Source organism: Colius striatus, chromosome 13, assembly GCF_028858725.1.
Source record: "Colius striatus isolate bColStr4 chromosome 13, bColStr4.1.hap1, whole genome shotgun sequence".
Taxonomy (NCBI): domain Eukaryota; kingdom Metazoa; phylum Chordata; class Aves; order Coliiformes; family Coliidae; genus Colius; species Colius striatus.
Window position 1 is genome coordinate 726855 of NC_084771.1, and position 22260 is coordinate 749114.

The following is a 22260-nucleotide window of genomic DNA, read 5'->3' on the forward strand; positions in this document are numbered from 1 at the left end:
GGCGGCGCTGGCGCGGCGGCGGCGCGGACGCGGGCACGGGCGGGGGCGCGGCGGCGGCCGCCAATGGGCGCCGGGCGGCGGCGCAGGCGCGGTGCGGCCGGCGGGGTCGGGCCGGCGAGGCCGCGGGCAGCGCGAGACGCGACCGGCGACATGTTCCGCTGCCGCGTGGCCGCCGCTGCCGGGCTGGCGCGCGCCCTGCGCCCCCCCAGCCCCGCGCCGCGAGCCCGCGCCGCCGCAGGTGAGGCGGGAGCGCGACCGGCGCCCCCGGGGACGCGCGGGCGGGCCGGCGGGGCCGCGCCGGGCCTGGGACCGCTCCCGCTCCCGGCGCGACGGCGGGTTACTCCCAGAGCCGCAGCTCCTCCGCGCGATCGTGGCCGCCGCTGCGCGGGCACGGGACATACGGGGCGCACGGAGCACACGGGGCACGGGGCACACGGGGCGCGGGGCACACGGGGCGCGGCGCCGGCGGCGCCGGGCGCAGCCGAATGACGCCGAGATCCGACCGAAACGCTTTTGGCCGCGAGATGGGGGCGGGGGAGAGCGGTAGCTGTGCCCGCGGCGCAGCGCCGGGCCGGGCCGGGCCGGGCCGCACGTTCGGACCCACGCGGGCGCGGGTTTGTGGCATCGCCACGCCTTGAGGCAGGCGGCGAACGGGCCCGACTGGCTGCCGGGCGAGGCTCGGCGGGACGGGCGCTGCGGCGGGAGCGCGGGAGCCGGGTAAAGCCCGAGCGCCTCGGGAACGCGGGAGCCGGTGAAGCCCGAGCGCCTCGGGAGCGCGGGAGCCGGATAAAGCCCGAGCGCCTCGGGAACGCGGGAGCCGGTAAAGCCCGAGCGCCTCGGGAACGCGGGAGCCGGTAAAGCCCGAGCGCCTCGGGAACGCGGGAGCCGGATAAAGCCCGAGCACCTCGGGAACGCGGGAGCCGGTAAAGCCCGAGCGCCTCGGGAGCGCGGGAGCCGGATAAAGCCCGAGCGCCTCGGGAACGCGGGAGCCGGTAAAGCCCGAGCGCCTCGGGAACGCGGGAGCCGGTAAAGCCCGAGCGCCTCGGGAGCGCGGGAGCCGGATAAAGCCCGAGCGCCTCGGGAACGCGGGAGCCGGTAAAGCCCGAGCGCCTCGGGAACGCGGGAGCCGGTAAAGCCCGAGCGCCTCGGGAGCGCGGGAGCCGGATAAAGCCCGAGCGCCTCGGGAACGCGGGAGCCGGTAAAGCCCGAGCGCCTCGGGAACGCGGGAGCCGGTAAAGCCCGAGCGCCTCGGGAACGCGGGAGCCGGTAAAGCCCGAGCGCCTCGGGAGCCGGGAGAGCCCGAGCGCCTCGGGAACGCGGGAGCCGGGAGAGCCCGAGCGCCTCGGGAACGCGGGAGCCGGGAGAGCCCGAGCGCCTCGGGAACGCGGGAGCCGGGAGAGCCCGAGCGCCTCGGGAACGCGGGAGCCGGGAGAGCCCGAGCGCCTCGGGAACGCGGGAGCCGGGAGAGCCCGAGCGCCTCGGGAACGCGGGAGCCGGTAAAGCCCGAGCGCCTCGGGAACGCGGGAGCCGGTAAAGCCCGAGCGCCTCGGGAACGCGGGAGCCGGTGAAGCCCGAGCGCCTCGGGAACGCGGGAGCCGGTGAAGCCCGAGCGCCTCGGGAACGCGGGAGCCGGTGAAGCCCGAGCGCTGCAGGAGCCGGGCGGCCGCGCTGCCAGCCCAGCGTTCAGGGCACTCACTGCCACGGCTCTAACGACAGCTGTCATTAGGACAGGCAGGAGCCTGTGGTTAAACAGCAGTAAAATGAAGCGTTACCCGTCTCCTCAGCTGTTTGTCTTCCTGGCAGGCTGGCAGGTGTCTTCACCTGGGCTGGCATCCCTTGCTGCTCCCTGCCCTTTGGGATGGTCTTTCTGTTGGCAGAAGCCACCTTCTGCTTCTCAGCAGCAGAAGCTGTGTTGACAAAGGGACTTTCTGCTGGTGTGACTGTACCTGCTTGTCCTAACACGGTTATGTTGATGGGTGGTGGAGCAAAGTGTGTCTTTAGGAGAGGGCTGGAGAAGTGTGATAGCCGCAGAGGTGTGGGATGTGTGTATCTCTGCAATACACAGCTGGAAGGTTCCTTCAGCCAGAGTCTGTCTAACTTCCTAGTAGGTGTCCTGGCTGTTAATTTGTTCAGTTACTCTTTGATCTTGCAGATGGGTTTGGTATCCACAGCCCCTGGAGCTATCTGTTGTGGCAAGAGAATAATTGCCTGCAGTGTCTCAGATGTGGTGCCCGGCTTCTCAAACAAGCAGCTTGTTTCCCCGATTTCAGAAGCAACTTGGTCTCTATGTTTCAAAGCATAACTTTGCATTGGCAGTCTTGTGTTTTGGGTTTTGTTTTCTCTCTAACAAATTGTGTTCCTTAGGCAACTTGTTGCAGCGCTGGAATGTTCCCGTAGGAGTGCAGCTGAGCAGACAAGTGGCTAGCTCTGGTGTGCCCGGGGGCAGAGGCCATAGCTCTGTTTTTGTCCTTATTGTGGGCTTGTCAACGTTAGGAGCGGGTGTCTATGTAAGTAGAAAGGTAGTTCATGGAAAGAAGCCGTGAAACATCTCTCCTATCAAGCACTGGCTGTATTTCAGCTAACTTTACTCGGCTTTCTATCTCTCTCTACCTGATTCCTCCTTCAGAAAACTTCAAGGGGAGCTAACTGAGCTGGCTGGAAATTAACTTCTTCTGGTGATGTTTTTAAATGTGATTTCAGTTACCATTGAAGTCTCCTTGCTGCAAAGGCACATCTTTGCACATCCCGTGACCAGCCCCAGCTCTGTTGTCTCGAGGCAGAGCTGGATGGCCTATGCTTTTAATACCAAAGTAAACCATTATTTCCAAAGTCTTAGTTCAGAACATCAGTGTTTAGCCAAAATCAGCGAGCAGACATTTATGTCCCACTCAGACTATGCAAAGGGGTGAAGCTCTTCAGCCTGGCTTTTGTAAATCACAGTCCCAGGCAGCTGAGGAGTTGTAGCATTGCCTGGGAGCAGATGACTCCTCAGTTCACATCATACAAATCTTTGTTCCAAAATTCTTTCTCTTAGGGAGTCATATTCATCAGAAGTCCTGAGTCCCAACAGAACTCTTCACATGCAGAAGGCTCCCAGGAAACGAAAACACAAAATAGTGCACAGAGGAATGTCAGGAGGATGGGGCCAGTGTGGTGGCCAGGGGCAGGACACAAGCTGGGACACAAAAAGTGCCACTTAAGCACAAGCAGAAAGTCCCTTGGTGCTGAGGTGAGGGAGCCTTGTCCCAGGCTGCCCAGGGAGGGTTGAAGGCTCCTTCTTGGGAGGTTTCCCAACCCATCTGGACACGTTCCTGTGCCCCCTGAGCGAGGGGAACCTGCTGTAGCAGGGGTTTGGGCTGGAGCAGCTCTGCAGGGCCCTTCCAGCCCCCACCACTCTGGGATTCTGGGATTTCTGAGGGAAAGTCTCTTCCTGTTCCCTTTAAGTATTCCTTCCTGTGCCTGCTGTATGGTTTCTGGAGCAACAAGGTAACTGAAATTGCAAAGCACCCTCTGCTTTTCCCAAAACCTGCTTCGTCGAGAACCTTTCCTAACACTCAGCTCTCTCCCTCTCTTCTCTTCCATTGCCTGTCTTCGCCTACAGTTTTGCCATATCATCCTCTAAGATGCCCTTCTAGATCCCTGACGTCTTCAGGTGTTCCTGGCAAAGCTGGCAGCAACCTGTTGTTATACTTAATTGTAGGAGGAGCAGTCACTGGGACAGGAGCATATGTAAGATGCCTGAATCAATGTGCTTTAACTGGGGGAGAGGATGGAGGGAGGGAGGGCACCTCTACCCTATGGCATACCAAACTCACCATTTAACTCAACTGTCTTTGTGCTCCCTGATATTTAATTTCAGGGCACACTGTCAAATCATGTAAGTTTCCAAACCTGACATTCTCAAACATCAGCATTCTTAAGGAGGAAAAGGCCCTTAGAATTAAGCTTTCACATTAAGCAAACATGAGTCTCCTTCTCTGGAGACATCCCAACCCAGCTGGTTCCTGTGTGCCCTACTCTGGGTGGTGCTGCCCTGGCAGGGGGGTTGCACTGGGTGAGCTCTGCAGGTCCCTTGAGATTTGGTGACTTTGTGAAACCAGAACTGTCCATCTTCTATTTGTAAGCATCAGAAAGGGTAATTAATGTGTCTGTTCTGGTACCAGTAATGTTGGCATACAAAGAAAAAGGAGATAAATAAACATGAGGGTGCTACAGGAAAGCAAACTTGCCTAAGGCTGCAGGTTCCTCAGAGAGGAGCACTGAAATATCACTCCCTTACCTGGCAAAGTGCAGCCTGTGTTTCTTACCAGAAGGAACCTGAAATTGCCTCTCTGGAAAAAATGTATGGCAAAGCCCTGGTGTGGTATTTGGCACAGATCTAATGGTCACTTTTCCCTAAGGGATCAGATTTGCTGTGTGTTGCCCTTCAGAGGCACGTAAACCCTCGGTTCCACCTGCAAAAGCAGAGGTGGTTTTGTCAACCTTCACTTTTCACATTTAAGCAAAAGGCTTCAAAAATACCTTTGTTTTACTCTTTTCAACAGTGATGAGTTCTTGTTTTCTGCTCTTTTTGATGCTGTTTTAGCTCCCTGGGTATGCTTTTGTCTGCCTGTGCTCTTTTTCGTGCCTGGCATTAAAATCCTCAGTTCTTGTTTGAGACTATTTGCTCTGTTATAAAACCTGGTTGTGGAGAGTGGTACGATGCAAACTATCTGGGGAGTAAAAGAGAATTCAGTGCCCCAAAGGAATTAACTCAAACAATAGTTTGGATGTCCCAGCACTGGATTAGCTGACCCTAAGGGGTTTGGCACCAGCCACAGCATTAGCTGTCGTGCCCTCACGCTTAGGAGGGGTTCGTTTCTGGCTGGAACTGTTCCAGCTTTGATACTCTTTCACAACTTGAAGTACAGTGCTTGGATAGACAGTTGGCTTCAGACTGTCTCCATAGGTTTTGTCTCTGTTACAAAACACAGTGCAGACTGGCAGCTACTGCTGTGCAGATGTGGCAGAGGTTATTAGTGAGGTTTGTTTCCTTCCAGCTTGTGAGCTGTGGGGGCAGTGGCCACACCTGACCCGCTGCCAGCAGCCTCATTGCCCTTCGCTTCTCCACCTTACCAACTTTTCTGAGAGTTGCCTCCCTGTCTGTACCTCTGAAAGGCATCCCCAGAATGCTCAGGCCATGCTCAACCTGCCTCCTAACACACAAGTGAAAGGGAAGTTGGTGTTCAGCCACAGGAACCCCTTCCAGCTGGAGGCTGTTGCCCACAGCAGCTGCCTGTTGCCTGTGGTGTGACCATGCTTTGTCTGGTCTGCCCAGCTGCTCCAGGCTTTGGAAGCTGGGAGTTGCCTTTTGCCTGGAGTTTGTCTTCCTGCCCTGCAGCTCTGTGCTGTGCCCTGTGCCACGGCCTGGCTCCCAGATAGCCTTGGGCTTTGGTGATTGCATTTCCTTCTGGCTGGTCCCTCTTGAATCAGGTCTGCAGCCCAAAGGCCAAATGTCTGCAGAGAGGTTGATTGCTTGCTCAAGGAGCGCAGCCAGACAACTGAGATCCATCACAGCATGTGTAGAGCAGGTAGTTCCCTGAGTGCACTCCTCTCATAGCTACACATGCATTCCTTTGTAGGCACTTTATTCACTGAGGTGTGTTTTGGTGCCTGTGCTTTAACTGAAAGCAGATGGCTTTTCTGAGCAAGCAGGATAGACAAAAGCCTGGCAGAGGGTAGAAGCAGAACGCTGCCATGGTGCTGCAGGATGCACAGGTGAATATCTCCTTGTCTGTCCCCAGGTGTACAGAACCCTGAGAGAAAAGAAAGAGCGATTCACCAGCCGTGTCACAACCATAACCACACGATCTCCCTCCGGTGGGTACCAGTCTGCTAGTTCTGCCTCTGGCTTTCCTGAGCTGCCAACTGGAGAGCCATGGAACAAAGGGAACAGAGCCCTCCTGAGCACAGCCATGAGCATAAGCCTGTGCCTCCACCACAGCGTGGTTCTCCTCTTGGTGCCCCTCTTGGTGCCCCTCTTGGTGCCCCTCTTGGTGCCCCTCTTGGTGCTTGGTGAATTCCCATGTCTGGGAAAGATGGTGTTGGCTTTCCATCACCCAGAGCCAAGGTTCTGTTTTACAGATGATCATGAGGATGAAGCAGACTGTCTCTCAGGGCTCCTTTCTGCCCTTTGTGCCTTCTGTGATGAGAAAAAAATTAGTGCTGCTTTTGGCTTCTACTCTCACACAGTCTGGCAAAGTCACTGTGACTGCAAAGGGAAGCACAGAGTCCTCTGTGCTGTCCCAGACTGGGCATGCCAGGGGTATCCTGCTTGGGCAGGATACGTGTAGAGGGAAGAATGGGGACAACTAGTGAGGCTCTAGATGGCACTTTGGGGGCTGTATGTGGACCACAGGTCGCTGACTGAAAGTCTCTCTTAATTGATGAGCTCTGAGGCTGCAGTGTCTGAGCTATGGAGCTGAAGGATGATGTTTCCTAATGGCATGGCTTTAGGTGACAGAAGATAGGTGTCTAGTATCACTTCACCAGGAAACCATCAGAAAGAACATCCTGCAGACAGGCCAGACAACTGATGGCTTTGATTTAAGGGAGAGGATAAAGCATGTTTGTCAGGGTTGAGACTGGAGGGCAGAGTGACAGCCTCTAAATGCTGCAGCAGAGGTCTTGCTGAGTCTGTGTTTCTGGAGACTGTCCCTTTACAGAGCAGAGCCTGTTCTTCCCGTGGTCTCCTCCAGTCAGCCCAGAACTACAGCTTCCTAGCCACAGTAGCCTTGGTAGCCCGTTCATCACTGCACTGAGTCAGTCTCTTCTCTTTCAGATACAGATGCTGCTTCTCAGGGCACAGCAGGTGAGTCTTGGTGGTAATATTGAACTGACTGCTCTACTCCTACCTGTGGTTTAACTGCATGTTGCTTAGAAACAGGACCTGCATGTGAGAGGACATCTCCTCTCTCCTCCCTGGTAGGAACACAAAGGAAACAGTCACAGAAGAACCTGCCTTGGCATTTTAGAGAACTTTACTTTCTCCTAAACTGGGCCAGGGCAATTTCAATCTTGCTCACCAGCTGATTTGTGTTCTTAAAGAAGAGGTTCAGCAAACACCTTGCAGTTTGTGTTTTCCAGATAACTCTGAAGATTGTTTTGAGCCTGGCTCAGCCCCCAGGCCAGATCTCTGCTGGTGGTTGGAGTAACCTGTGTCCCTCTGGCTAGCTCAGCAAACTGTCACTGTAAAACATGATTGTTGGACCTCTAGTGCATTGTCCAGCCAGAACAGAGGCCAAGCATGTTTTTGCAACCCTGGGTCTGCTGTACAGAGAATGTCTTGATCTTATATGAAGCTTCTGAAGTTGTGCACTGAACGCTGGAAGTGAACCTTGTGGGTCTTTGTCACCACTTCACCCAGCTGTGCACACAGGCCAAAATACAGCTGTTTGTGAAACGAAGCTCCTGCTGGACAGGTGGTACTGTTGAGAGTAAAGCTTGAAATCTGTTAACAGGCTGCCCAGTTCATGCTGTTTCAAGCTTGTTCTTATTCCTAACGTCTCAAAGCAGAGGAAGGTTGATGTGCCGTAGAGGGGCTAAAGCTGCGTGACACGAGCTGTGCCACTGGCCCCTACCAGAGCTCTGTGGTTGCTCCTCAGCTCAGCTGGGTAGATGTAGCTTAGGAAAAAGAACTTGCTGCAATCTGCCAGCTCCATTTGTGCCAGGGGTCAGCTTTGAGAGAAGCAGCAGCACGGTTCTTGGAGTGGAAGGGAAGGGAGGGGTGGGATCTGAAGGGCAAAGAGCTGTGTCTGTGACAGGCACCTGGTGAGGTGCTGTGCTGCCTGGGGCTGGGCTGTGGTCCCTGCTGTGTGCTGCCTGTGTCTCTGTGTCCCACAGCTCCGGGGGCTCACCCTGAGCTCCCATCCCACGTTCCTTTCCTGCTGATCGGCGGAGGAACCGCTGCTTTCGCCGCTGCCAGATCCATCCGGGCTCGTGACCCCGGTGCCCGGGTAAGAGACTCGGGCGGGTGAGCGAAGCCTGTGCTGCTTCAGAGCCTCTGGCACCTGCTGGGCCATCTGCCTGGTACAGCTGATGTGTTTAATGACCAATTCAGGTGCTGATTGTGTCTGAAGATCCTGCCCTGCCCTATATGCGTCCTCCTCTCTCCAAAGAGCTGTGGTTTTCCGACGATCCGGATGTGACGGAGAGCCTGCGATTCAAACAGTGGAACGGCAAGGAGAGGAGGTGTGTGTCACCTGGGGAAGCAAGGACAAAGGAGAGGGGTTAGTGAGAAGCTGACAGGGATCAAACTGTTCTTGTGAGAGAGCTGCTGCAGAGCTCTGAAGGACTCCAGAGTGCTGTGGGGACAAATGTGTGTGCTCTGAGGAGGGTGTGTGGGAGGGTGTGTGTGGCTGAGCTGCCCACAGAGGGGAAGGAGGATTGTGTGCTGTCTGCAGAGCTTGTGTGGTGCTTTGCCCTGGAGCAGCTTCCTGCCTCCCCTGTGGAGTGCAGGAGGTGTGTGCTGCAGGCTGGGGGCTCTGCATGCTGCCTTGCCCAGGTGCTGAGATGTTCCAAACAAGGAGCAGCCTCAAGGTGCTGCAGCGCTGGCAGCTGCCAAGAGCGTGCTGCTTCCCACCCGAGACTTAGCTGATGCCTCTCCAATCTTCCTGTGATTCCCTCACACACCTCACCCCTGGCAGAGACCCTGTGAGATCAGCTGATAGTTAAGGTGGGCGTGTAACTTCCCAGCTCAGAGCAGAGCTCCAGGGACTCCTGGCTCACCTTGGGTTCCCGTGGCCTCACTGATCCAAACCCTTGAGCTTCAACTGTGTGAGGACCCTAATTCTTAAAACTCATTCAATAAGAATTCAGGAGCTTGTTCTGGGAGCACAGAGTTGGGTTTGTGTCTGTAATTGGTATCCCAGAGGAAGTGGGACCCCTTTGCTAATGGAGCTTTTCTCAGCATCTATTTCCAGCCGCCGTCGTTCTATGTGCCCGTCCAGGACCTGCTCTCTGTAGAAAATGGTGGGGTGGCAGTTCTCTGTGGCAAGAAGGTGGGTACAGCATGAGCTGTTCTTCTGCCATCACTCCCTTCTTCCCCAGCAGCTGAAACTGAACTGCAGCTGTGGTGTGGAGGGTTGGCAGAGGAGGAGGAGGATGTGTAGAGATTTGGGAAGAGTGTGTGTGGGGAAGCAGGGACTGTGCTACAGTGGGAAGCTTGAAAATGGGAGAAGGAATAAGAGGGAGCTGAGGCATGGTGAGGGAGATAGAACAGGAATTGTGGAGCTTGGGCATGGGGCAAGCATCTGCAGAGCTTAGGGATGGTGTGGCAGAATGGGATCTGGGCTGTGTGACAGTCAGAGGGTGAGGAGGAGAGGAGAGGAGAGGAGAGGAGAGGAGAGGAGAGGAGAGGAGAGGAGAGGAGAGGAGAGGAGAGGAGAGGAGAGGAGAGGAGAGGAGAGGAGAGGAGAGGACCACACAAGGTGTCCCAGTCCATTTCTTAGACTCAGATCCTGGGAAGATAAACCTGTGATGGCTGCCAAGGAAGTTGTCTCAACTCCTTCCAGTCTTCTCCCTTCCCCCCTCCCATCCCCCTTGAACTTAAAGGTGGGAGAGTGGTACTTGTGAGTTTCTCTAATGAGCAGTCTGTGAGTTTAACTGGAATGGCACACAGCTCCTGGAAGCTGGAGCTCTGCTGCTGCTTTCATTTGGCAGGTTGTGCATATGGATGTGAGAGGTAACACAGTGAAACTCAGCGATGGCAGCCAGATATCCTACGACAAATGTCTCATTGCCACTGGTAAGTCGTTGGGTGTTTTTCTCATTGCTCTTTGTCTTGTGACAGGCTTTTTGTTTCAGTGGCATTTCTCTGCCAAGGAAGTGTCAGAACCTTTGCAGAGCAGGGGGCTGAAGGGCAGTGGTACAGCCAGCCAGTTGGGTGTTTCACCTGCCTCCCGTCAGCCTCACATCTGGGGCAGGCAAAGCGACAACCATCATGGAAGGAGGAAAAGGTGACTTCCCCAGCAGCTCAGTGAGGGAACTGCTGTCCAGACCAGCCTCTCCAAATCCTGCCTGTCACCGCAGCAAACAGAACAACCAGCTCTTGCTTGGGCAGAGCACTGCTCCAGCATCTAACCCTGGCAGTTCTGTGGCTGAGGTGGAGCTGCCTGTAGGCAGTCAGTGGAGCCAGGCAGGCAGCAGTAGATGTTTTGCCCCTGGGTGACACTTGAGTCACCTGCTGCTCAGGCAGAGAGTCTTTTGTTTTAAAATGTTTTAGGACATGGAGGTGCTGGAGAGGCTCCAGAGGCAGCTGCCAAGGCAGGAAAGGCTTTGGAGCACATCTCAGATGAGGAAGGGCTGAGGGATCTGAGGCTGTTGAGCCTGGAGAAAAGAAGGCTCAGGGAGACCTCACTCTCTACAGCAACCTGAAAGGCAGCTGCAGCGAGGTGGGGTCAGTCTGTTCCTCCTGGTAACAAGCAATAGAACAAGAGGAAACAGCCTCAAGTGTTACCAGGGGAGGTTCAGGCTGGGTGTGAGGAGGAATCTCTTGGCTGCCAGGGCTGTCAGGCATTGGAAGGGGCTGCCCAGGGAGCTGCTGGAGTCACTGTCCCTGGAGGGGTTTCAGAGCTGGGAGGGTGTTGCACTGAGGGCAATGAGCTGGTGGGTGATGGGGCTGGGACAGAGGCTGCACCCCATGGGCTGAAAGGGCTCTGTCAGCTGAAAGCACTCTGTGATTCTAAACCCCCAGCCAGCATCAGGGAATAGCACGTGTCCTAACAGTCTGGAGAGCATAGCCCAGGCCAAGGTGAGCTTTGCCTGGGCTGCCTGGCTGGAGACATGGCTGTGGTGTCACTAGTGTCTCTGTGTCTGTCCCCTCTTGTCCTCAGGTGGTTCCCCGAGGAACCTGCCGGCCATTGAGAGAGCCGGGCAGGACGTACAGCGGCGCCTGACGCTCTTCCGCAAGGTACCGTGGGCTCTGTGCCCCGCTCTGAGGCTGACCCAGCCACAGCCTCTCCCACTGCACCCAGCTTTGGGGCCAGGACAGCCCTGTCTGGGCAGCTGCTTCCCTCAGCTGGTAACCAGGACTCCATTTGCCATTTGTGCTTTTCCCCAGGCAGGTGAACAGGGAAGGGACTACCCAACCCCTCCTCTGCCTCAGGCCTGAGAGCTGTAATTGCCTGTGGGGATTTGATTCTGCCTCGTTTCCCCCCTGCATGACTTTGCTGTGCTTCCCAGGTCTTTTAGAAGTGCTCTGTAAGCTCTGCAAGTCAGTTTGGAGTGTGGGCAGTGTGTCACCTCCATCCTGGCCAGGAGAAGCCTCAGGCACAGTCAGGCCTGAGGCTCCTCTGGCAGAAGCGTGTGCCACAGGGCTGCAGCACAAGGAGTTTGGCAGAGCCAGCCTGCTCTCCTGCTCTGAAGGTTTAGCTGAGTCTGAAGCTGAGTGTTCATCTTGGCTTGGCTTGGGTGGGTTTCTGATTCACCAGTAAACTGACACCTATCCTGTGCCCCGGGACAAAGTCAAGAAGGAAGTTAGTGAGTGTTCTGGCTTTTGCTGTAGAGTTGGGTGTTGTTGACAAAGTCCCCTTTTCTTACAAACAGGGGCTATAGGAAGGCAGGCAGCCTTCTCCTGGGTCTGTGTCAGGGAAGCAATCAGCAAAGGGAACTCTGGTATGTGCTGGACGTCCCCAAAGGACTGCTCTGCTCAGCTGCAGCAGGGGGGAGCTGTGGCATCCTTGGAGCTAGGTGCCTGCTGCAGGACACCCATCTCCACTAATGTCATTGTCATTTCTCTTGAACATTAGGGGAAAATGGAATTTGAGGTTGCCTGGGCAGGGAAAGCTTGCACAAACAGGGAGGCAGAGCTTCTTCTGTGCAATAGGTGAACAGGAGGAAGGAGAAACGTTTCCCTTTCTGAGTTGGAGAGTTGTTCTCGTTTCAAAAGGAGAAACTGGAGGAAAGTACCTTGTGCTGCCACTCCTGCTTGAGGCTGTTTGAAATGGGAATAAATCTTCTTTCAGATTGAGGACTTCAAAAGCCTGGAGAAGATTTCAAGAGAAGTCAAGTCCATCACAATTATTGGTGGTGGTTTTCTGGGCAGTGAGCTGGCCTGTGCCCTGGGACGAAGAGGTAAGCGTGCTTCTGTGGGCAGCTGGCACCCTGACAGAGGTGACAGAGCTGAGTGTGGGCAGCCTGATGTGAGACAGTTCTTTTTGCCTTCCCCACCTGCTGAATTTTTGCACAGACTTGTGGTTTGCCTGAAACAACCTTTGTTGCAGGTGTGTTTTGTTGGCACTGTGGCCTGACCTGGTCTTCCATTTTTCTCTCATTAACTGTCCAACAGCCCCTGACCACAAAGGGCTTTGTAAGCTGTGCTCCCCAGAAGCTCTGCAGGCCAACTGCAAAGCCTTTCCACCCCATAAAAAAGTTCTCTTTGCTCTGTCAGTGCCCAGAGACACCCTAAAACTATGATTTCAAAGAGGCTGTTGGCAGCTGGATTCGCCCTGTCCAGTGAGTGCTGCTTTGAGCCTGTCCTTATGGTGATTTTTCTAAGAAGGGATGTTTTCTCCAACACACTGAGCATTTCACTCAGACATCTGTTACCTGGGGGCTGGCAGGTGCACGTGAAACAGGGGTCAGTCATTCTGTGACTCCTGCACAAAATCTGGGAGCCAGAACTCCCAGTTTTGGAAGCTTCAGTCAAGCTCCTTCCATAAAGCAAAGCGTGTGCTCGTGTCCTGACCTCTGTGCTGCTGCTCTTTCTCCTCTTTGCTTCCCCTTCAGCACGAACCAGAGGCCTGGAGGTGATTCAGCTGTTTCCAGAGAACGGCAACATGGGCAAAGTCTTGCCTGAATACCTCAGCAACTGGACAACAGAGAAGGTCAGAAAAGGTGAGGGAACTCTTTTTTTCCCCCTACTTGCTGTATTAAGTGTGTGCAGAGTCTGTTCCTGTGGAGTGGGGATAGAGGGAGGAGGATACAGCCGGGACTGCAGGTTGCAGGGCCTGGTAACCCACTGGTCTGAGTGAGTTTCTCATGTTTCTGGAAGGTGCTTTGTCAGACCTCTGGCTGGGACAGAGCAATGGGTGACTGAACATCCTTAGTGCCCAAAAACCTGTCTTGGGGAGCTCTTTTGGGTGTGACTTGTCATCATCCAACACCTGTACTCATGATTGCCATTTAAGGAACTCTTTCAAAGTCTTTTGCTGTGTTTCCTTCTCCTCGTGCTTCACTCAAAACTGTCCTGGTGGTCTCTGCCCTGGCCCCTGCCCTGCCTGCATCTCCCTGTATCTCAGGCCTGCCTGTCCCTGAGCAGGCACTTATGTCCCTGTGTTTGTTCCCAGAGGGTGTTAATGTCATGCCCAACGCCGTGGTCAAGTCTGTCTCTGTCTCTGGCAATCGGCTGCTGATTAAACTGAAGGATGGCCGAAAGGTAAAGCTAAAAGCAGGGAGGGGAGCAGGGGGAAAACTGTCCAGGGGCATAGAGAGAATGACCACAGTACTGCTGAATTCTCAAACAGGTGGAGACTGATCACATCGTGGCTGCTGTAGGGCTGGAGCCTAACGTGGAGCTGGCCAAGTCTGCGGGGCTGGAGGTGGACTCGGACTTCGGGGGCTTCCGTGTGAACGCGGAGCTGCAGGCACGCTCCAACATCTGGGTGGTGAGTCCCTGCAGGGCCTGGCCTCCCTGCTGGCCCTGCTCATGCAGGCAGGGGGCACTGCCGGGCTGGGGCTGCCTCCATCAGGTCCATGGGGGCGGGTAAGGAGAGCTGAGCGTGGCACAGATGCTGGTGGCAGGCACCGAGCCTGTCCCCGCACCCCCTGAGCCTGTCCCTGCACACCCTGAGCCTCTCCTGCACCCCCTGAGCCCGTCCCCGCACCCCCTGAGCCCGTCCCCGCACCCCCTGAGCCTGTCCCTGCACCCCCTGAGCCTGTCCCTGCACCCCCTGAGCCTCTCCTGCACCCCCTGAGCCCGTCCCCGCACCCCCTGAGCCCGTCCCCGCACCCCCTGAGCCTGTCCCTGCACCCCCTGAGCCTGTCCCTGCACCCCCTGAGCCTCTCCTGCACCCCCTGAGCCCGTCCCCGCACCCCCTGAGCCTGTCCCTGCACCCCCTGAGCCCGTCCCCGCACCCCCTGAGCCCGTCCCCGCACCCCCTGAGCCCGTCCCTGCACACCCTGAGCCTCTCCCCACACACACCGTTGCTGTGGCAACAACAGCAAGTTTGTGAATATTGATGTGTTGTAAGAGGAGTTGGGGTAACCTAAAGATAGCACAGATCAGCCCCTTGTGTGAGAGGCCCTTTTGTGGGAGAGGTGGCTCTCCTTCCTCTGCAGACTCTCCCTGCTGCTCTCAGAGCTTTCTGAAGCTCAGCAAAGGATGCTGAGGAATTGGGCTGTGTGTCCTGGGGAGGAGGGTGAGGCAAGGGGGGCGTCAGGGAAACTCACTTTGTGGTTGCAGTGTGTTCTCTGCCCAGTGCCTTTTCCGTTTGTGCTTTCATTTAAGCTTTCAGTGTCAGGTTCAGTCCTCACAGGGTGGGTCCTTTCATTCGCCTGGCAGAGCTGAGGTGTTGAGGGCCCTGGGTTAGTGGTGGGCTGGGCAGTGTGAGGGGAGGGCTTGGACTCCATCAGGCTCTAACAACCCAAATGATTCCGTGATCCAAGGCAGGGGATGCTGCCTGCTTCTACGACATCAAACTGGGCCGGAGACGCGTGGAGCACCACGACCACGCCGTGGTCAGCGGGAGGCTCGCTGGAGAAAACATGACAGGAGCTGCAAAGCCCTACTGGCACCAGTCCATGTTCTGGTAACGCTCACTCCTTCTTTGGGGGATTCTTGTTTGCCCACCCTGCAAGAGCTATGACAAAATCAACCCTGTAAAGGGTTCTGTTTCCTGGGTGTAGTGAACCTCCTTCAGCCCACGCCTTGTACAGCTCTGGCCGTGGGATTTGAGCACTCACTGCTCTGCCCTGACCCCTCTGCAGTGTTTTTCCTTCTGGGGATCCCAGTTTCTCCCTGCAAGAATCCCATTCTGCAAAGCCAGGAGCAATAAAGAGCAGCCTCTCCTCAGAGCAGCCTCGTTTAACAGGTTGGACTTACAGCAGCTTTTCTGCACAGCTCTGGAGTTCCCCAGCACCATCGTTGATTGCAGCTGTGTTGCCCCTTTCCTGCTTCAGCTGAGCTGATGCTTTTAGCAGCCAGGAGCACACTTGAAAGTTTTATTTTCCAGAGAGAAGTACCAGGAAAATCAGCAGTTCTGTGGTATCTTGGTGAAGTTCTTTTAAAACAAAACCAACCCCTCCCACAAAAACACCCACCAGAGGTGGGGCTGTGAGTGTGTCTTGTGTCTGCTCCAGCCCTCCCTGAGGGGCTGCTTCTTGCACTACAAAGCTGGCAAAGGGCAGGAAATCCTCCTCCTTTTTTATTTCAGGGTGTTCAGGATCCCTCCTGAGCTTCAGCCCACTGCTGGGTGCCCAGTCTGGTTATCTGGTGTGTTACTGGGATTCCTACAGTAACCCCAGTCTGTGCTGTAGGATCCTGGCCAGGCAGGCGAGTGATACCCAAATTGCTTTGTGGGATGCACCAATTTCCTCAGCATGGTTGGGAATGCTTTTGATGGGCCCCAAAGCACAGCTGCTGTGACTCCTGTAAGCATCCCAGTTCAAACTGAGCAGGTGCCCAGTCCAAGGAGGTGTTGAAGCAAGGTGTTCTCTTTAATCTCCTTTAGCTGCTCTCTCTGCTATGATGCACTAAGTGATTGTGCTGCAGAATCTGGTGCTTTTAACTGAGAACTGCCAGGGCTTTGATCAAATGGTCTCACCAGTAGGAGCTGGAGGACGGTTGCTTCTGCCCCAGCTCTGTCTCCAGGTCAGCTGGCACTGAGCAGGCAGCAGAGTTTACAGAAACCCACTGACTGCATCTGACACACCTGCGCCCTGAGATCCCGCGGCGGGCTTTAAAGGGCTGGGAGGTGTGTGGCACTTGGAAGCCACCCAGAGTCCTTCAAGGGAGTAGCCCTCGAGTATTGTACAGTTTTGTTCATGGAACTGGTTTCTGCTGGAGCAGAGGCCTCAGACCTGCTGTGTGGGGGCTCCTTGTTCCACCCCACAGACACAGGTCCAACATGTGTCAGTCGGCGCCTGCTCTGATTGTCCCACACAGTGCTCCTGGGGACCTGGGGCTGCAGGGAATCACCATGTTAGTGATGTTTGTCTCACTAATGCTACAAAATGCTGAGTGTTCTTGTCCCTGCTCCATCCCTAGGAGCGATCTGGGCCCTAACGTGGGCTATGAAGCCATTGGGCTGGTTGACAGCAGCCTGCCCACCGTGGGAGTGTTTGCCAAAGCCACGGCAAAGGACACGCCGAGGAGCGCCACGGAGCAGTCAGGTGGGGCTGAGCGAGAGCCTGGCTGCTCGCTGCTGGCCACAGGGTCAGGCTGAGCTCAGCCAGCAGTTTGCTTGTCTTCTAGACCGAGCTTTAAAGCCTTACCCCCCCAGGCAGCTTTGCAGCCCCTCTGCCCCAGCCTTGTTAAACCTCACACAGTTGTGTGTGTTACATCGTGCCACTCAGTTACCAAAACGAAAACACTTCTCCTGGTGTCCTCCATACACTGAAACACTGGGGCTCTGCACAGTGTGGATCTAACACACTGACCTTGTTTGTGCTGCCTGGAAGCACAAGACTGTTCTGCCTCTTGCCTTTGGTGAGGGAAGGTGGGAATTGCCTCAGGTCAGGATTGCTCCCCTCTGGAGTTACTAACGTGCACTTTAGCTGGTCATGACTCCAATGTCAGCAGGGTCTCTTACAGACCCCTGCTCTTCAGCCTCATGGTGGGCAGGGAGCTGCTCCCTCCTGGATGTTTGATGTCTCCTGTCTGTGCCCTAGGGACGGGCATTCGGTCCGAGAGCGAGACGGAAGCAGAAGCCTCCGAGGTTCACATCGCTCCAAGTGCTTCACCAACGCCTCAGGTTCCCAGGAAAGGGGAAGATTATGGCAAAGGTGTCATCTTCTACCTCAGGGATAAAGTGGTGGTAGGAATTGTGTTGTGGAACATCTTCAACAGGATGCCTATTGCTCGGAAGGTGAGTCCCGGGCTGGGGTGCTGAGCACTGAGACTGCTCAGATCCAGGCTGCTCCTGGGGGAAAAGCCATCTCCCACTTTAAAGGGAGGATGCAGGGAGATGCAGGTGCTGGGCCTGGAGCAGAGCTGGGCAGTACCCAGTGGCAGCCCTGTCTTGGATGAAGTTCCTGGTGCTTTCCTGCATGTTTATTCAAACCCTTTCCAGGGGCCCCGAGTCAGGTTTCTCCCCCAGGCCTTGCCTTGGCCTGGCTCAAGTGTCAGGTCTGTGAGAAGTGAAGGCAAGAATCACCCACAGCACAGGGAAATGACCTGGTTTGGGACTGATTTGTTTAATCCAGCAGCATGCACTGGTTTGGGACTGGTTTGTTTAATGCAGCACTGTGCACTGGTTTGGGACTGGTTTGTTTAGTGCACCAGTGTGCACTGGTTTGGGACTGGTTTGTTTAATGCACCAGTGTGCACTGGTTTGGGAGTGGTTTGTTTAATGCACCAGTGTGCACTGGTTTGGGACTAGTTTGTTTAATGCTCCAGTGTCTAAAGCAGTCTCCAAGCCTCCACACTCACAGACACATCAGGAGTACTTGAGTCACTGTGTAACATCTTGGGGAGTTGCAGTGGTTGGCACTGAGTGATGCCAGCCTAGCCCCAGCTCACCTGTCCCCAGGTGAACTGTTCTTACCCTTGGAAGTGTCCTTTGGTGTCTGACCTGAAGGTTTCACAGTGCAGTTAAAACCTGTCACTAAGTCCCATGAGACAGAGATACTTTCCTTCCTCCTAACAGCCCTTCCTCTCCATCACAGTGCCAAGCATGTAAAGGGTCTGTGGCCTCTCACTGTCCAAAAGCCAGGTTTGCAAGTTTCAGCCCCTTCAGTGGCTCCTCTGGCTGGGTGCAGAGGCACTGGAGCTCCCCTCGGGCTTGAGATTAATCCCTTGCTGAAGACACTTGTTCTCCCCTTCTGTAAAGGGAAACTCAGACATCAGAAACAGCTCCTGCAGGGACAGTGAGGTCGGTTTGACCTCCAGCCATTCCCCTGCGCAGATAACAGCAGGTTGAAGACTCCCCCGTGAGTCTGGCTGCAGGAAGCACAGGTGCCCTGAGCCCTGCAGGGCCGAGCTGGCAGCAGCAGCAGCGAGGAGCTGCGGCATCCCGCCGGGCTGGGGCCAGGGCCAGGGCTGCAGCGCCGCTGCTTCGCCGTAGCTGCAGGGTTTTACACCTTTTTTTCCCTTCTTCCTTCAGATCATCAAAGATGGGGAGGAGCATCATGATCTCAATGAAGTAGCAAAGCTTTTCAACATCCACGAGGACTGAGCTGGGGCTGGGCCAGTGCAGCAGGAGCGTGTGGGGCCCTGGGTGCCCCTTCAGCCATCTCTGGCAGCTTCCTCTGGGAACTGGGGAGAAGCTGCAGTCACAGACTACTAATGTTTGCACCAATAAAGCCAGACTCTTCTAAGCCCGGCATCTCCTTCCTGCCTCTCTGCCTTGCTCCCTGTGCTGCCTGCTGTTGTTGCTTTGTAGCCCAAGGGCTACAGAGCTGCCTCTGGGCAGGGGCTGGGCTCGTGTTGGGTTTGCCTGGAGGGTCTCCTGGTAGCGAGGAGGGGCTGCAGTGCTGACACTGAAGAAGCTGTAGCCCCTGATGACCTGCCAGAAGCCATCACGTGCCTTGGGGGCCTCTCTTGCTGAAGCTAGTGCCAGCTGAGGCTTTCAGAACTGACTAGCCCAGTGGCTTTTGTGTATGCCACTGTTTGAGGGGCCCCAGCCCCCCCATTACTCTCAGGGTAGGCCTTAGCACCCCTTTGTGTCGTTCCCTTTCTCTGAGGCTGCTGCAGGACAGGGGCTGTGCCAGACCCCCTCACTCCCCTGCTCTGTGGCCCAGCTGCCTGAGGCACATGGCAATGTCTGACTATCCTTCCTGGGCCCATGTCAGCATAGCAGCTGCTTTTCAGAGTACAGGACAGTGTTGCAGGCAGTGGCAGGAGGCACAGGGTCTGTCTGCAGTCCCCCAGGGCTCACAGCCACGGGTGGGTTGGTGGGAGTGTGCCAGCCCCTGCCAGGCCTCCCCAGATTGATGTTTCAGCCACTCACACCACAGAGGCTGCAACCTCTTGGCTTGTTTGATGGCAGCACACTTCCCATTCAGGCTCATCCTGAGTGAAGTGGCCAAAATCCAGCCCTTGATCACGAGCCCATCTACATGTGGCATCTCTTCCTTGACGTCCTGAGGCCTCCTCAGGGGCCCAAGGAGCTAGAAACAATTCACACTGCCAGTCCAGATCCACCGGAGACGCTTCAGCCTCAGCAGCCTGGGCCCCCTCCTGGTTGTGCTGAGGTCCTGGGGACATGAGTATCGGTGTCCCTTCACCACCAGCTTCTGCAGCCAGGCAGTGATGTCTGGCCATGGCTTTGCCCTGGTGCTGCCAGTTGTCCTGTTTCCAGTGTTGCAGCCCCCTCCACAGAGCATTTGCCAGCACCCACGAGTCGGTGCAGAGGTAAAGTATTGGCCATGTTTTGCATTTAGCAATGTCTAAAGCCAGCTGGGTGGCTTTTACTGCAAACTGACTCGATTCAGCCTCCTCTGTAGCTTCTGCTTCTGGGCCCAGGGGACTCCCCACAGCACCTTCACCTCCAACATTTCCCCACAGCACGACAGGGCCTGTCTGTGCACAGGGCACGTCCTTTCTCATTGACAGCTTATTATACAGTGGGGCCTCCTCAGCACGTCACGTCCTTCTCTGGGGATATTGCAAACCTTTGCCTTCTCTGGAGACATTCCAACCCAGCTGGTTCCTGTGTGCCCTGCTCTAGGTGCTGCTGCCCTGGCAGGGGGGTTGCACTGGGTGGGCTCTCCAGGTCCCTTCCAGCCCTTGAGACTCTGTGGCTCTGTGAACAGGTCGTGGTCCCGTCCAGGACTGCTGGGCAGTGGGTGTTTCCTATGTGAGCTCGTTGTGGGCTGCCCAGGGAGCTGGTGGAGTCCCCAGCCCTAAGCACAGAATCACAGCATGGTGGGGGTTGGAATCACCTACATCAGGTCACACAGGAACGTGTCCAGGTGGGTCTTGAAGCCCTCCAAGGAAGGAGACAGAAGGAGATTTCAAAAGCTGAGGTGCTGAGGGACACGATTTAGTGCTGGGCCTGGCACTGTGAGGTGAGGGGTTGGACTTGATCTTCAAGGGCTTTTCCAACAATTCCATGATGGCTGTGACTCACGTGCTCCATGTGGCAGCGGTCACAGCGTGTTTGGAGGTGATCCTCTCACAGCTGTGGCTCCAAAGCCACCCCCTCCCAAGCCCAGGCCCTCCTCCTCCTCCTCTCCCTTCCATGGTGCTCTGGCACCACCTCACCTCTGGTGCTGCCACGGCGGGGCCTGGCCGTGCCGAGCTGCCCAGCGGCACCAGTGCCCCTCACAGCGGGACAGGCCCCTCACAGCGGGACAGGCCCCTGACACCGGGCTGGGCCCCTCACACCAGGGGACAGGCCCCTCACACCGGGCTGGGCCCTTCACACCGGGACAGGCCCCTCACACCAGAGGACAGGCCCCTCACACCGGGACAGGCCCCTCACACCAGAGGACAGACCCCTGACACCGGGACAGGCCCCTGACACCGGGACAGGCCCCTCACATCGGGCCACGCTGCTCCCAAGCCCCCCAGTGCGGCTGCCTGCGCTCGGCTCCTGCACACGGTCGGGGCTGGTCTGGTTGAGGTGTGCTGAGCAGCATGGCCTGCACACAAAGCTGTCCTGGTGCTGATGGGAGCGGAATCAGAACCTGTGGCTGCATCTCCCTCCTGTTGCAGCCGCTGCAGCTGCCGCGTGGGCCCGCAGCTGCACCAATAGCGGCACGGTGCTGCAAGGGAGGCCCCTCTGCACTGAGGGCCCGGCCCAGTGGGGACCCCCGAAGGGGCTGCAAAGCCTGTGACACACAGATCATAGAACCATGGCATCATTTGGGTTGTTAAAGCCCTTGAAGCTGATGGAGTCTAGCCCTCCCCTCACCACTCCCTGGCCCTCAGCACCTCAACTCCACGGCTTTGGGACCCCTCCAGGGCTGGGCACTGCCCCAGCTCCCTGGGCAGCCTGGCACAGGGGCTCACACCCCTCTCAGGGAAACAGTTCTGCCTCAGCTCCAACCTCAGCCTCCCCTGGGGCAACCTGAGGCTCTTTCCTCTTGTCCTGTCATTCATTACTGGGGAGCAGAGCCGGACCCCCAGCTCCCTGCAGGCTGTCAGGAAGTGTCAGAGAGAGCTCCTGTCTCCCCTCAGGCTCCTCCAGGCTCAACACCCCCATTCCCTCAGCCCCTCCCCAGCCCCTTGTGCTCCAGCCCCTTCCCCAGCTCTGTGCCCAGCTCTGGCCACGCTGCAGCCCCTCAGTGTCCCTGTGGCAGTGAGTGAGGGGCCCAGCCCTGAGCACAGCCCTGGAGCTGCAGCCTCCCCAGGGCCCAGCACAGGGCACACTCCCTGCCCTGCTCACTGTTGCTGCAGTGGCTCTGGGCACACGCTGCACGCACAGCCCCAGTCCCTGCCACGCCACTGCCCCTCGAGCCCCTGCCCTCCCTCTCTCTGCCCCATCCAGCCGCCCACAGTCCTCGGGGCCGTCTCCTTCCCTCACTCTCACCTTTTCACCTCTATCCCAGGAAGGGCTGCGAGGTTAGGAAGATGGCACAGGCTACACTGTGACCCGAAGGACCCCAGTTCAGTGCGAGGAGGAGGAGGACAGTCCTCACCCTGAAGTTAAAGGACTTCTGTTCTGCCCCCGGGAGGGATGGCTGTGCCGGGCCAGGAAGAAAAGGCTGGAGACGGGAGGGCCTGATGCAGGTTTTTTTTTCTGTACATCAGTGTTTTTGACACCACAGCCTGTCGCTGCTGATAATAAAACAGAAATCAGAAAGAGCAACCAGAATACACACCCAAAGGCAAAAAACCCTCGTCTTAAACAAGGCGCTGCCGGGCCCCGGGGGGAGGCTGGCGGGGGTGGGGAGGCGGCCCGGGGGTGGGGAGAAACACAACACAAAGGAGAAAATAAACCAACAGAAAAGCGGAGCCTCGGAGCGCGGCCCTCCCGCGCCCAGCCCCCCGGCCGGGGCTGCAGCCGGGGCTGCGCCGGCCCTGCCCGAGCCGCGGCGCCTGCGGGTGCGGCGGGAGCCCCGCGCGGGGACGGGCTGCTGCCGGCCGCGGAGCCGCGCCGAGGGGCTGCCCCGCGCCCC

At 56.8% G+C, this 22260-nt stretch overlaps 1 protein-coding gene across 3 annotated transcripts; it reads left to right on the forward strand.

The window, feature by feature from the left end:
• Window positions 1-118: 118 nt before the first annotated feature.
• Window positions 119-18513, forward strand: AIFM1 (apoptosis inducing factor mitochondria associated 1). 3 transcript variants are annotated; one of them, XM_062006498.1, is made up of 17 exons: window positions 119-238; window positions 2365-2507; window positions 5784-5859; window positions 6821-6850; window positions 7882-7994; window positions 8099-8229; window positions 8948-9038; window positions 9700-9784; window positions 10872-10948; window positions 12003-12111; window positions 12766-12873; window positions 13326-13414; window positions 13503-13643; window positions 14644-14786; window positions 16244-16368; window positions 16867-17063; window positions 18300-18513. In XM_062006498.1, exons 1-17 carry the CDS (start codon window positions 151-153, stop codon window positions 18369-18371), a joined length of 1818 nt encoding a protein of 605 aa, XP_061862482.1. In that variant the 5' UTR covers window positions 119-150; the 3' UTR covers window positions 18372-18513. The 3 variants fall into 3 exon arrangements, 2 of the variants coding, with proteins under 2 accessions (XP_061862482.1, XP_061862481.1); XM_062006497.1 differs by lacking the exon at window positions 119-238 and having other exon boundaries at window positions 1596-2507; XR_009819640.1 differs by lacking the exons at window positions 119-238; window positions 16244-16368 and having other exon boundaries at window positions 1594-2507; window positions 18300-18389.
• The last annotated feature ends 3747 nt before the right edge of the window (window positions 18514-22260 follow it).

Excerpts from the sequence above, each read along its gene's own strand:
- AIFM1 (XM_062006497.1), top strand. The coding sequence starts at position 2,223 with ATGTGGTGCCCGGCTTCTCAAACAAGCAGCTTGTTTCCCCGATTTCAG. Across the intron at positions 12,112-12,765 it reads CTGTGCCCTGGGACGAAGAG|CACGAACCAGAGGCCTGGAG; the intron begins GTAAGCGTGCTT and ends CTTCCCCTTCAG. Across the intron at positions 12,874-13,325 it reads AACAGAGAAGGTCAGAAAAG|AGGGTGTTAATGTCATGCCC; the intron begins GTGAGGGAACTC and ends GTTTGTTCCCAG.